This window comes from Ascidia mentula, chromosome 3 (genome assembly GCF_947561715.1).
Source record: "Ascidia mentula chromosome 3, kaAscMent1.1, whole genome shotgun sequence".
Taxonomy (NCBI): Eukaryota; Metazoa; Chordata; class Ascidiacea; order Phlebobranchia; family Ascidiidae; genus Ascidia; species Ascidia mentula.
The window spans coordinates 17,954,924-17,968,240 of NC_138568.1; the positions used below are offsets into that span (position 1 = coordinate 17,954,924).

The window sequence follows — 13,317 nt, forward strand, 5'->3', positions numbered from 1 at the left end:
ACGTGTAACGTCATTGTCGTATTTTTCATAGCCGATATAGAACTGTTGCTACAGTTACTAAATGACTGACAGAGTCCAAAGGCCTATAAACATATATTGTTATGCAAATGTAAATTAAATGCAGTGTACACGCAATGCCCAGGCACTGAGCAAAGTATTGCTTAAGAGAGACAATAAAACATAACTTGTTGGAACTGGAAGCAGCTAATAATTGATCAAAGAACATTAGCAAGAAAAAATACAGGGCACGAGAATGATAACGACACCAGCAACTATATTCAAAACGACCGCAAGCACAGGTCTTATCCAATAAATCTGTGCAATCTGGAAAGGTTGGTAAACAATACGTCTGTTTGTACACAAGAAATATTTTTATGCAAACAATTTACTTCATGCCACTTTGGCAACATTATTTTCGCTTTCCACTGTTACGTACGCCACGTGATCGCGAATGTTTGCTAAATACTCATGTTTTCGGAATTGAAAACACTGTAGACATCTAGTGTGACGACAGCGTGAAAATTGCTGCCAGTACCCAAGTGTTTAACCTTGTGGTTAACATGGTCTACATGTTACAAACAAACTTGAACTTTCATAAAATTCCAGGTTGTTTAGCCATTTCCACAAAATACTAGTTCAATTCCATTATCCTATAAACATGAAATGTTATTCAAATAACTAAGAGTCACATCACAGGAATGAATCCAAACCTTTATTATTTCACGTTGTTTTGGGGTTAAACCACAAGATACCAATTTTAGTTTCAATATTTTCCCACCACACTGAGAAAACGCTTTTGCTCCATTTTGTCCAATGTCATTCTCAGAAAGATCCAAATATTCAATCTAAAATCATCAGATGCAGGCTGATTATTTCCATTTATATTTTAAAAAATCTTTTATTGCTGTTCACCTACAGGTTCAGTAAGGTTCTCCGTTTTATTTGCTATTTTGACCATTCCCTGATCAGATATTTGGCATAAAGAAAGTAACATTTTTCTAATTTTTTCCAAGCAAAAGGAAAGCATTTCTGCACCTGTATCTCCAATTTCATTTCCTTTCAGGCTAAGACATGAAATCTAAAAGGAAAAGGCATGTAAGGTTCTATTTTTAACCACAATTATTTCACCATTAGTTACAGGATCAGAAAGAAGAAGCAAATATTCTGATAGTTTCTCCACACCATCGGAAGTAATGTGGCAGTCCTCAAGGTAAAGCTCACTCAAGTTTTCGAGGCATGGAGCAAGCAACTTGGCACCTTCATCCATGATTTTGTTTCCACGCAAGTAAAGGCCAGTTAACTGGAAAACAACAATAAACAAACATTACTATAAATAGGAAAAAAACGACTGCTTACCTTTGTATTCTTAAGGCTGTTTGTAAATTCCAATAATCCTAATGAGGTGATGTTGCATCTGTCAATTAACAAACTGTTGACATGTTTTATACAACATGAAAGACTCTCCGCTCCGGCATCACCGATTTTTAGCCCTGAGAAATCAAGTTGTTTTATCTGCATTCAAAAGACGCACAGTTACAACATAATTGTGCATACAATAGGTTGTTTTTATTTCACCTGAATACCACTTGCAATTTCTGTGGTCAACACCTTAAAAGCATTTTCTACAAAATTGCATCTTGGAACAATTTCCTGACCAGAAAAAGTTTCAATTTCACCATTTTCTTCAACATACGCTTGCAGCACGTAACACAAACTAGCAACGTCACTTGGCAACACTGTCCCTTCTAGCAAGACTCTCCCATTTCGCAGACGGTGTGGCAAATTTTTTCTAGTAACGAATGTAAACAATAACTCATTGTTTTGCGCTGCATACAAAAAATGAGCTTTCTCAATAATGTTGTACTGACTGCTTACAAGGAGTTCAGTGAGACAGCATTTATTTTCATTCCACTTTGGAGTTAGAGCAGGGATGATGTTTTTGAGCTGATAAAAAACACGTCGGTTGCAAAAACCAAACAAAAATATTTTCAAATTTTTAGACAATAGGTTATTGCCCCAATCAGTTTTGAGCTGATTTGTTGAAGACAAAAAATGATAAATTGAAGCCAAGCACTCTTGCCACATATGGGAAAGAAACTTCACAAACAAACCACCTTTGTACTTGGTAATATTGACATGCAAACTTTCAATCTTGCTTAAGTTGAGAAAATGTGAAACTGTTTCTTTCTTCAACTTCACTGCATTTATGTCTTTCTCTTCAAAGTACCGTTTGTTAGAAACAGTACATAACCATGCCATGTGGCAGAGTGTTACTATGTTTTCTTCAAAGTACTCTAATTGGTTTGTAGCTACTTGAACAAGGCTTTCTGTAAATAGACTTGACAACGTTAGGGGAACAGAAATGCTTTCGTGATTTTTGAAGTATGAACAAGCCATGTGAAGAACAACAGGAATGTGCATATAGTGGGAGATCTGAGGGTTTTTGCACATTAAATCCTTACAAGATTCGCCCAAATATTTACTTCCGTAAACATATTGAGAAAACTTTTTAATGCCCAAGATTCTTAGAGTGTGAAACCTAAACAGCAGATGATAATTAACCCATGGTTTGCAAGAAACAACTTTTTTAGCAGTTGGCAGAATTTTTCCTTTTAATATGCTTTCCAGCATCTCGACTGCTTCTGATTTATTCTCTTTGGAACTTAGGTAAGAATTATAAAGAATTTTATGTTCACCATCAATAATTATCAGAACATTTTCATCAGCTAATAGTTTTTCCAACCTGGCTCCTTGACTAAATTTTTCTGTGTGCATCCAATTAGGAGCAGAACTTTGAAGTAGAAACTGTAGCACAGAATAAGTTTTTGTAAAGTCAATATCTTCAACATTTAAGTAGAACAGAAAAGAAAATGGGTTAGAAAAATTTTCTGACGAAACATGTTGAACAAGTGCCTTGAGAAAGAAAGTTTTGCCAATTCCTGCTGGACCCACGACTATCATATTTGATTTTTGCAGGATCTCATCAACCTGCAAACCACCATCAAGCAGTGCCAGAAAGTCTCTTTGATATGCAAAAAAGGTTTCGACAGGCCTTTCGGAAACAGCAAATTCCTTGACTTCAAAAGGATTTTCATGGCAAAGTGCCTTGTTTGCCTTTGATAATATTTCTTTCAGATCCCTACCTTAAAAATGATAATTGCAATGAATTACTGATGTTTACAGGTTGTATTATATACTTAGTTTGGGTATTTCACTTCAATAACATACAAAACAGTATGGTTATGTTAGGTGTACCAGCCACCCAAATTAATAAAAAAAAATTGTGTTTGCAAATCTTATCAGAAGTCTATGTGAATAGGCCATTGCAATTATATTGATGTTTCAGGTTATTTATAAGCATGTCATTACCAATAGCTTCATCAACATCAGGGTTGAAACTACATTCACTTTTTGGCTGTAAACAGAAAAATATACAGTGATAAATCATATGTTTTGATGAAGTCCAAAACAAACCAAGTAAGTTATTCAAAACTATTTTTTTTTTGATAAAAAAAAATATTACATCTATATACCTTATGTAAACCTGTACCGGGTATGTCTTCAGTTTGGTTGCCTGAAACCACAATACACAAACAATCTATTCAGACTTATCCTGAATATATGCAAACATGTTTGTGATCTGTGTATATTGCATGGTTCAAATACAAGTCACATAAATTTATTTCTGCACTTTGTTTGAACTGAGGTAACAATAAAGTGATTTTCTTACTTTCATGTCTGCATTGTTCACATTTATTGATAATACATGTGACAGTTTACAGTAAAACAAGCATAGTAACATGTTTGCTTAGGCCAAAATAGCAAAACAAGAACTAACCTTGTATATTATCAACTCCAAGGTAAATGGAATTTTTGTTGACATTACCACTCACACCAACTATACTGTCAACAATTTGTGTTAAATGAGTAGAAACAACAACAGATGATGTGCCTGAAAACAACAATCAGTCTTTTGCCAACACAACCAAATGTAAGATCTTTATAAATGTATGAAAATAATTATCAAATCCTTGCAGTCACTACAATCCATTAAGTATGTTTTACAGCTGAAGCCTATATCATTTAATGTACATCGTTTTTTTTTTACCTGCATCTCCAATAGTGTCACACTGCTTGCTTGCATTACCATCCTCAGAAGCCATTTTGGGTCTGGTGTACTTCTAGCATGTATTACTCCTAGGGTTGCATCTATTAAATATCCCTACACTACAAACCTAATACTTTAAACCAATATGCAATTCCTGTTGCTGCCTGGCATATTGCAATTTAAAAATGTATAATGCCAGAAGAGCAGTACATTTTTAAACTTTGCATCAAAGCTAACCTAATTAAGCCTTACTAAAGTGACACTGACCATACTAAATATGACGTCGTCGTCATCTCTGACTTCACAATCTTTAGAAGATTATACAGTGAGTCGTTTCATTCATTGTTTTTAATGCCTTGACACTTTGAGAGAGACTGATTTAAAAAAAAACTTCAGCCTTGATGGTAGTGTTTCTATTGAAGCAAGTTTCGAGGTTGGGAAATGCCCGTCCCATGTAATGATTCTCAACATAGCGCCCCCTATACAGATATGTTTTAACTATATCCGTAATTATATATCTAAATAGATGGCAATATGCTTCTGAACCATAAACCACTACTATGAAGACTTGCATGGGATTTTTAAAACTTGAGTTGAAAAATCCGACGGATTTTTTTGGCGAAATGAAAAGAATTTCCCTTTTTATGTTTAATGTTAATCCCAAGTCATATCTCTACACCCAGGTCAACATTGTTTGGGGAATGGCCTAAGCTGCTCTCCTGGAGACATATTGCCCCTGTTTGGGCATTATTTTGGACAAAACAAGAGCAAAATGGTGGGGTGGTCTAATAAAAAAAATAAAAATGTACACTTATTTTCCATCCAGTGTTGGCCCTAATCTATACAATGATAACAAAATTAGTTGCTGGGTTATAGGTTTTCCGGCAGCACTCTGGTGTTTTTACTATCTTCCCATTATTAATACCACAAATTGCCATGGTCGTAAAGAAAAAACCACTGACCCCTTGAAAACGTTGTGGCAAACTGCATACAAACACCGCCGTAAACGCTTAGTTTAATTTGAATTAAACTACGCGTATATCTGTAAATAATGCCTGCATATGCTTCTTTTCATAACTTTTATAACGATAACTTAAATTTCGACAACACCCACATGTAACAAAACTAGCTAAATTGTAACGCCAAAACTATGTCCCAGAAACTTCAAAAACCTACACAGTTTTAAGGGTTTTTAAAAATTAGGAATAGGCCATTTCAACCCGCGATTTCGTTGGTAAACTGTAGGTCATGCATATGGCCATCGTTCGAGCTGCTCATATTACGGCTGCAGTGAAAATTTAAAACAGGAACTGATTTTTGTCCTGTTGTACTGCGTTAAAAAGTTTGCATGCGTTGCATTTGTATTTCAATACACAATCATTAAATTTTGCCAGTGCCATATTATTTGCAGAATAATTTCCACATAAACACGGCAGATGAATATCAAAGCTAAACGACGCTGACGACAGGAAATCACCTTTGGAAAACAATCTAATGCCATCCATGTGACAACAGCATGCGTCAAAACACTGAATTATTTGCGCTTCGTCAAAGTGTTCTGCGCAAAGCATATCCTGGAGTTCAACCATAGATGGGTGGTTGGTTTTACCAAGGAAGTGGGCTGAAGAAATGCTTTTCATGTTGACTGTTCATTGAATTCGAATGCTTTTATATTTCGTAACAGTAAAAGCTTTTGTAAGTTTTGTTGGAGTTTTTTGGTTGCTAACAATTAGGTTTAGTGTTTCTAAATTGTGAAAGACTGATGTCTGTTTTGTGAACCTTGGATAAAGAATGAACGCAAGGTATGGAAACTGTTTTGTTTATTAACAACTACATTGCTACGGTCGGCGTTGTGTGTCTATACCAGAGATAGACTATAGTTTATTAATAGATTGCTGTCATCTAAAGATTTCTATAGCTACTGAGAGAAAATAAAGTAACATTCTTGTCATTATACCTGGAATGATAGGGTGCATTTTTTAAATTTCTATATTGTAACTAATTTGGGAGAGTAATTACATAAGATGCATAACGTACAAAAAGTAACTTAATCACATCGGTATTCAGTCACAGCATAGTTTTATTGGTCAAAATGTTGCTTGAGAGCGCGCTAATTACTCATTTCAAAGGTATATGTACTATAGGTTACAAAAAAATCATTCATATAAGCTGTATGAATCTAATGATATAAATTATGTGATTTCCCGAAAGATGTCCACTATTTCGTCCTATTAGTGTAACTCTTGTTATCGATCTCGTACACCAAATGGCAAAAAAATGAAGTTTTGAGTCTATGCGTGAAGACACTTAATTCATATTTGGCAAATCCAACATAAATAACCAATGCTGTGGAATGTTACGTAGCAATGAGGAAAAAATCTGATATATAGACTACGGTATAGAGAAATAAATCCTGTTAAAGCGGAAGCGTCAATCAATTCGCGGAACCTGAAGCACTGCTCCAATATTGATTGATGAAAGAAACGGAAACCTCGGGCGTTATAGCAAACAATCGTTTTCGAACAATTTGTCCCATGCTATTTACAATGCACAAAATATTGTATGTGCAAATTTAAGCATACTGGGGCAAGCAATATCAGGTTCACGAAAAAAGTACCAGCAAACACAATATACAGGTTATATGCCAGAAAGCAAATGATGTAAATGCATGCAAAAAAACTCAAAATATAAATGGAATCTTTCAGTTGATAGCATACATCAACATGAAAGCATTTCCTGCAAAATGGCAACTCAAAAATGTACAAATAAGTCAGCGATTTATTTCCAGTGAATGTTTGCTGTCCAGCGGTTTTTTCCGGGATTATTGTCGTTTTGAACTAACAATTGGAAAGTTTTTTTACTAGCTCTCTGCTGTCCTCATTTCATCACGGTTTGTTATTTGATCAAGTGACCACGCTTTTTTATTGCAGATATCAGTTACGGATTGTTGCTGGAATAGCCCTTGTGTTTACCACAATTGTTTCAGCAAGACGATCACTGCGTATGTGTTACATTGCTTTATATCTTCTGTTGGAATGCACCAGAATTATATTTTTACAGACGTAGCAAATGTTATTGCTGTAAATCAATTACTGGTTTAGATTTTTTTCTCAAAAAAAGGAATGTGAATGATTTTGCTACTTTTTCCAGTTACCTGCGTCGATGTTGCTTAAAAATGATAATGATCACAATCTTTGTCAACATTTTCCTACTACATGTGTTCTTCCTGCACAGAATTCACATGTTATGACGGAGAGGACGTTAGCGATATTTACTTTTGTGATGGCATCGGCCGACAATGCTTGGACGGAAGCGATGAGATAGCGGAAGTATTTCCTACCTTTTATGACAAACCAAATGCCACTTACATAAGGTATAAACCCCTGCACCCAATTGCATTACAACCTCCTTTTGGGTTTGTAGTAATTATCCTAAATTTCTTATATTTTATGACGCAGTAATGTTTCATGCAATGACATGATTGCTAGGATCACCCCACTGCGCAGGTCCTTGCTTGGCGATCACAGCTATCGTATCGCGATCATTAGGTTTGCATGATTGGCAGGATCACCCCACTGCGCAGGTCCTTGCTTGGAGATCACAGCTATCGTATCGCGATCATTAGGTTTGCATGATTGGCAGGATCACCCCACTGCGCAGGTCCTTGCTTGGCGATCACAGCTATCGTATCGCGATCATTAGGTTTGCATGATTGGCAGGATCACCCCACTGCGCAGGTCCTTGCTTGGCGATCACAGCTATCGTATCGTGATCATTAGGTTTGCATGATTGACAGGATCACCCCACTGCGCAGGTCCTTGCTTGGCGATCACAGCTATCGTATCGTGATCATTAGGTTTGCATGATTGACAGGATCACCCCACTGCGCAGGTCCTTGTTTGGCGATCACAGCTATCGTATCGCGATGATTAGGTTTGCAGGCTTGGCAGCGCAGGCATTGCAGCCTAGCTGGATCAGCATGTCCTGCCAAGTCTGCAAACCTAATGCTCTTATATATATATATATGCATACATTTCCTGTTTTGTTTTGTTTTCGCCTTTGGTTTTTGGTGTAAATTGACAAAGTATATTTTTCTAAATGATACCAGGCTAATACTGCATACATTTTCCCAAGCAAGTGTTTTAGGTGTGTATTTTTGCACAGTCTATTTGAATAACAACTGAAGACGCTTAATAAAAAGCGAAACATGTTTTCTAAAACCTGAACTGTTGACACAAAGTTGTTATAGTAACATTCAAAAAATTGAAATTGAAGGTTAACTTGTGTCACGCGAAAGAAGTGTTGCTGGTTTTGCTGATTTCATGAAGTACAAACATTGTATTTGTACATTGGGTTTAAACATTTACAAGCCTGAAATTCCGCGCATTGATTTATAATTGATGTATAGTGTATAAATACACTTATTATACAGTTGTGACAACAAGAATGACTACCGACGTTCAAAAAACGTATGCGCTCTTCGGCGAAAGCAGTTCTGCAAAGGAAACATCCAATGCGTCAACAAAACGCTTTGTGACGTCTGCCCTTCCCACTTCCTGTGTCCGAATTCGGCTTGCTGGGAACGTTCGACAGTTTGTGATGATGATCCATGTAATGACTGTCCCGCTTTCCAACACCCGAATAATGGACATGGATTCAAATGTGTTCGGAATGGCAGGGATTGCAATCTTCCGCAATTATTTCTTGGGGACGATATTATCGACTGCGACGATAAATCTGATTTGTGTTACACTGTTCAAAAGAAAAACGTCAGGTAATTTGCAATCTATTATGCTTTGCTGGCAAAGTTGTGCAGACGATTTTTTTTACAGCGACTTGCGGGAATCTTACACTTTCAATAATCGCTTGTGTTTTCCGTGTATAAATGACCCCATGATTATCTCAAGATCGAGTGTGTGTGATGACGTCATTGATTGCCCTGATATGAGCGATGAGTGTCTTTGTGAAACTGGGAAACTTAACGAGTGTGGCAAGTTTCACCGGTAAGTCTTTAAAGTTTGTCGGCAATTGGCGTCCAAAACCATGGAGGATAATTCTAAAATTAAAAAACACCCCCAAAAATTGCAATCCTGTACTGGTACATGCATCGGTTATTGTGGTTTGGCAGAAAAAATCGAATATTGCGCAATGTCATGTAACTCATTTACGATTAGCTGAACTAAACCAAATTCCTTCAGTGTTTTCAAGATGGAGAAAACCGATTGCTCAAAACCGGCAACAAGTAACTACGTACAGGGGACATGGCTGTGTTGGGTAAGTGACCTGGTTCATTAATTCATCATTTAATAGTAATTGTATTCAATCAAATAATTCACTTGGATGGAAATATTAGAGGGGACCCAACCATTTCCAAACCATATTCCTAAACTCAGCGAAAATATCGGATTAGTTGGTAAACCGGAAATATTGACGAAAGATCTAAACAATAACATTGCATATCGACACCCACCGAAACCGCCACCATACATTGCAAAGACGCATTTCGTGAAAAAAAAATCATTTAGTTAACCAATAGAATAACTATGTTGTATAACGTTATTTTTGAACGATAATTTGACTTTTTAACGTATACGATAAGGATCATGCATGTATCACTCAGCAACAATTCGAAACATATACTAACTAAGTACATGCTGCAGACAGTGCACACTATTTCGACCTATCAGGTGTTATCAGTAGAGACTTAGTAGTTTCGTTGTAGTCGACGTCAAACCAGGAGCGAAATACCGGTGACGAACGACAGCACAGTAGGCTGCTGAACTGTCTGCAGCTCATAAATTAACAAAGTGTAACATACAGTGCCATACTTTTAACTCACAATTTTATCAGTTTTGGGGATGGAGGCGGTTGCAGAATAACCTCTTCTGCGACGGAAAACGGGACTGCGATTATCCAGTCCGTAATGAAGAATCAGACATACGTCATGAGCACGATGAAGACCCTCTTCTTTGCCAACATCGGAAACACTGCAACGCAAAAAACGGACTTCTTAACATTCCCCAGAGCAAAGTTTGCGACGGTTTTATCGATTGCAAGGATAAGAGTGACGAATATCCAGAAATCTGCACAAAGCAAGGGAGATTTTATTGTCCGTCATTAAATGGAGAAAAAGTACAAATTATGTAGCATTTTCCATTTCGCAAACAAACATTTCTCAATCTATAGATTTCTATCAACGAATCGGATGTTTGTGACTTCACAATTCATTGCGATGATCAAAGTGACGAAATTAATTGCACAAATGACGGAAGATTTTATTGCGAAAGCGAAAAACCATTGTTTGTTAAGAAGGGGAGAGTAGGTGTCATTTTGTACTTTCTATAAAAATAAATTCCATTGGCAATAGTCATAATTATGTTGTTCAACAAAAAATATATAGTAGGTTGGTAGACTAATTATGATATAGTTAAAGTTACAAACAATTGCACGTAGGACGCCATTTCCAGCTATATTTAACACATACCAAAAGACTTTTAATGGTAAACTCACAAAAATGATTTTGTCCGATCAAATGTCTGGGTCAAATTAACTTCGTTCAGAAATTCAATGGAGTCGGCGACTGCTCTGATTGGTCAGACGAGTGCCCAACAAAAACAAAAATGATCAACGAAAACATATTTTCATCACGATACGAGTTGATTGCAAACCCATTTCTTCGAGCCATTGTGTGGATAATGGGGATGCTCGCCATTGGCGGAAATTTGGTAAAACTAATTTACTTGTCATTGCAAAATTAACGCATGCATTCTTATTCATTTAATATGCTTCGAAGGTTGTCATGTTTATAGAAGGTAAAACGTTGCTGACGACAAAATCACAATCTGCTGCATTTCGCACAAACCATCTGCTCGTTTTAAATCTATCCGTTTCCGATCTACTCATGGGTGTTTATTTGATCATGCTGGGCGTCGCTGGTGTCAGATACTCCGGAAATTATTGTGCCAATGACCTTATTTGGAGATCAAGCGGAAGTTGCACCACAATGGGGGTATTGGTTTTGCTTTCAAGCGAAACATCGGTGTTTACAATGGTTCTGTTAACCACATTTCGACTGTTTGCTGTAAACAATGTAAGTAAACTGCGTTTGGTTAAAGCACAACCAAGAAAAAAAAATGTTACAACCGGCAAGGTTTTTCGGAAACGTGCACTTACGTACTAAGCTACTGATGCGTCTTGCAAGATGTGCACGTGCACATCGTCAAAAAGGTGCACCTGGTCGCAGTGCAAAAAGCGCACACTGCGAGAAATCGTGAAACATTTGCGTTTTTAACAAACATGCCAACTCGATTTTGTGTTTCAGCCATTTGATGCATCCATGAAGCCGAAATTGAAAACAGTCGTCCTTTCCATTATTCTATCCTGGGCATTTTCTTTTACAATTGTGATCATTCCTCTTATTACTCAACTTCAACATTTGTTCGAAACCAAGGCTTGGATGAATGAGAATCCATTTTTTGACAATGCTGTAATCGACTTTTCCAGTAAATTATCATTGTACATGACCAATACTATTTATATAAATATACGATTTGTCCATAGGCATGATGAGTTTCACAGAACGATTTGTAACTTTTCAACACAACTTTACTAGCAACGATTCTCTAGTGCTTAACACAGCCCTCATGCGAGTAGGTGATGTTAATTCATGGATGGATTTTATGGATATTCTTGAGGATTACAATTACAGTGACCTTTTCAACATATCTGGATACTTGGGGTTTGTATTTGTACCAGAATGATTCCAAATCATATTCCAATAAAATCATATTGTGCAGATATTACAGCAGCAGCAGTAGTGTTTGCATTAGCAAACTGTATGTAACAACCAACGACAAAGCATGGGGATATTCCATCGCCATCATTACTCTCAATTTCTTGGCATTCATGTTTATTGCTGTTACATATTTTTGGATATACAAAAAGTCAACTGCCAGTGCCCGGCAAGTGAATGAGAGACCTAGAGATAAACAGGCGATATTGCAAAACAGAGGTAAGCATTTATATGCGCTTATATATCATTACTTTGTTGCGTTTTGTGTCAACAGAAATGCAAAAGAAAATCCTCCGACTGATAATTACCGATTTTCTTTGCTGGGTTCCTATTTCTGTCATGGCTTTTGCAAACTTGGGTGGTGTCCCTTTACCCCCAGTGATGTACGCTGTGTCAGCAATCATTCTGCTCCCCATCAACAGTTCTCTAAATCCACTCATCTATTCAAATGCACCAAAATTGATTTATGATCGAGTTCGGGATTGTCTCCGGAGTGCATGTAGTCGAAAAACAGAGGATGACCAAAATGAAAATGTGGTTGCGGTTTATAACATAAAACCCGTAATAGTCGCTGAGACAGAAACTGCCTTATAAACAGCCCTTGCCATCATCTTCTACAACCGTAGATAAAATTAAGTATAAAAAAGGCGTTTGCAAAAAAGCAACTGTCTACACTGGTGGCAGAACACAAAAGCCTGGGCAATCAATCCATATTAGCTACAAGCACATTTTTGTTACCCCTGGAAATGTGACACGGTTCCAATTTATCCGTAACTCACTTCAGTGTGAATGTATCATCAACAATTAAACACGTTTTATTGCATATAATGTTGAACATCATGTTTATGGCGTTTTGTTTTGGAGACAATATTTTTGGGGCTAGCGTAATTATTTTTGGCAAGGCTATTTTTTACATCCTTCCTGTTGCATCTATGTGACAGAATATGTGGTTTATGTTACGGCACTGTTAGGACATTTTATGCCGTATAGAATGTTTTGAATGAATTCTTGGATAAGTGATCATGTTTAAGGGGACACAAATTTTTATCCATCATTACTATATAGTCATACTCTGCGTAGTCAGTATCTATGGCAGCGAACAACCTTCCCAAGATATAAAGCTCCTTCTTTAATTGTATGGACTTTTCACAATTTAAAGTGCGTGACGTCATCTATCCGGGGTCCCATGCTTTGATTTGTTATCAGTTATGCCAAGTTTCGTTGCTCGTTACAGTTTACACGCTTTTTGAAGCAAGTTACTTGGCAGGGTTTGGTTGCTTATTAGCTGGTGTTTGAAGCAAACTATTTTGTCCATGTTTTCTAAAAACACTTCGCGGTAGTGGAAAATGTGACGGTATCAAAGCAGTTACCTTTAAAGTTTAAACCTTTGAAGCCGGTATGCTAACGTTGCTGCCTG

At 36.9% G+C, this 13,317-nt stretch overlaps 2 protein-coding genes across 4 annotated transcripts; one reads left to right on the forward strand and one right to left on the reverse strand.

Annotated features, from left to right (window-relative positions):
- Nucleotides 1-173: 173 nt before the first annotated feature.
- LOC145894622 (NACHT, LRR and PYD domains-containing protein 14-like) lies at nucleotides 174-4,259 on the reverse strand. 3 transcript variants are annotated; one of them, XM_082983246.1, is made up of 10 exons: nucleotides 4,109-4,259; nucleotides 3,839-3,952; nucleotides 3,534-3,574; nucleotides 3,370-3,415; nucleotides 1,576-3,143; nucleotides 1,357-1,512; nucleotides 1,139-1,300; nucleotides 917-1,078; nucleotides 711-845; nucleotides 174-650 (listed from the first exon to the last, which is right to left on the reverse strand). In XM_082983246.1, the coding sequence occupies exons 1-10, from the start codon at nucleotides 4,161-4,163 to the stop codon at nucleotides 612-614; spliced, it is 2,478 nt and encodes an 825-aa protein (XP_082839372.1). In that variant the 5' UTR covers nucleotides 4,164-4,259; the 3' UTR covers nucleotides 174-611. The 3 variants fall into 3 exon arrangements, with proteins under 3 accessions (XP_082839372.1, XP_082839374.1, XP_082839373.1); XM_082983248.1 differs by lacking the exon at nucleotides 174-650 and having other exon boundaries at nucleotides 733-845; nucleotides 1,036-1,078; XM_082983247.1 differs by lacking the exon at nucleotides 174-650 and having other exon boundaries at nucleotides 809-845; nucleotides 913-1,078.
- Nucleotides 4,260-5,859: 1,600 nt separating this feature from the next.
- Nucleotides 5,860-12,494, forward strand: LOC145895838 (uncharacterized). The gene is made up of 14 exons (XM_082984619.1): nucleotides 5,860-5,910; nucleotides 7,039-7,109; nucleotides 7,343-7,481; nucleotides 8,541-8,719; nucleotides 8,925-9,111; nucleotides 9,307-9,382; nucleotides 9,959-10,240; nucleotides 10,295-10,426; nucleotides 10,669-10,833; nucleotides 10,902-11,198; nucleotides 11,430-11,610; nucleotides 11,669-11,846; nucleotides 11,905-12,119; nucleotides 12,175-12,494. Exons 1-14 carry the CDS (start codon nucleotides 5,900-5,902, stop codon nucleotides 12,492-12,494), a joined length of 2,433 nt encoding a protein of 810 aa, XP_082840745.1. The 5' UTR covers nucleotides 5,860-5,899.
- The last annotated feature ends 823 nt before the right edge of the window (nucleotides 12,495-13,317 follow it).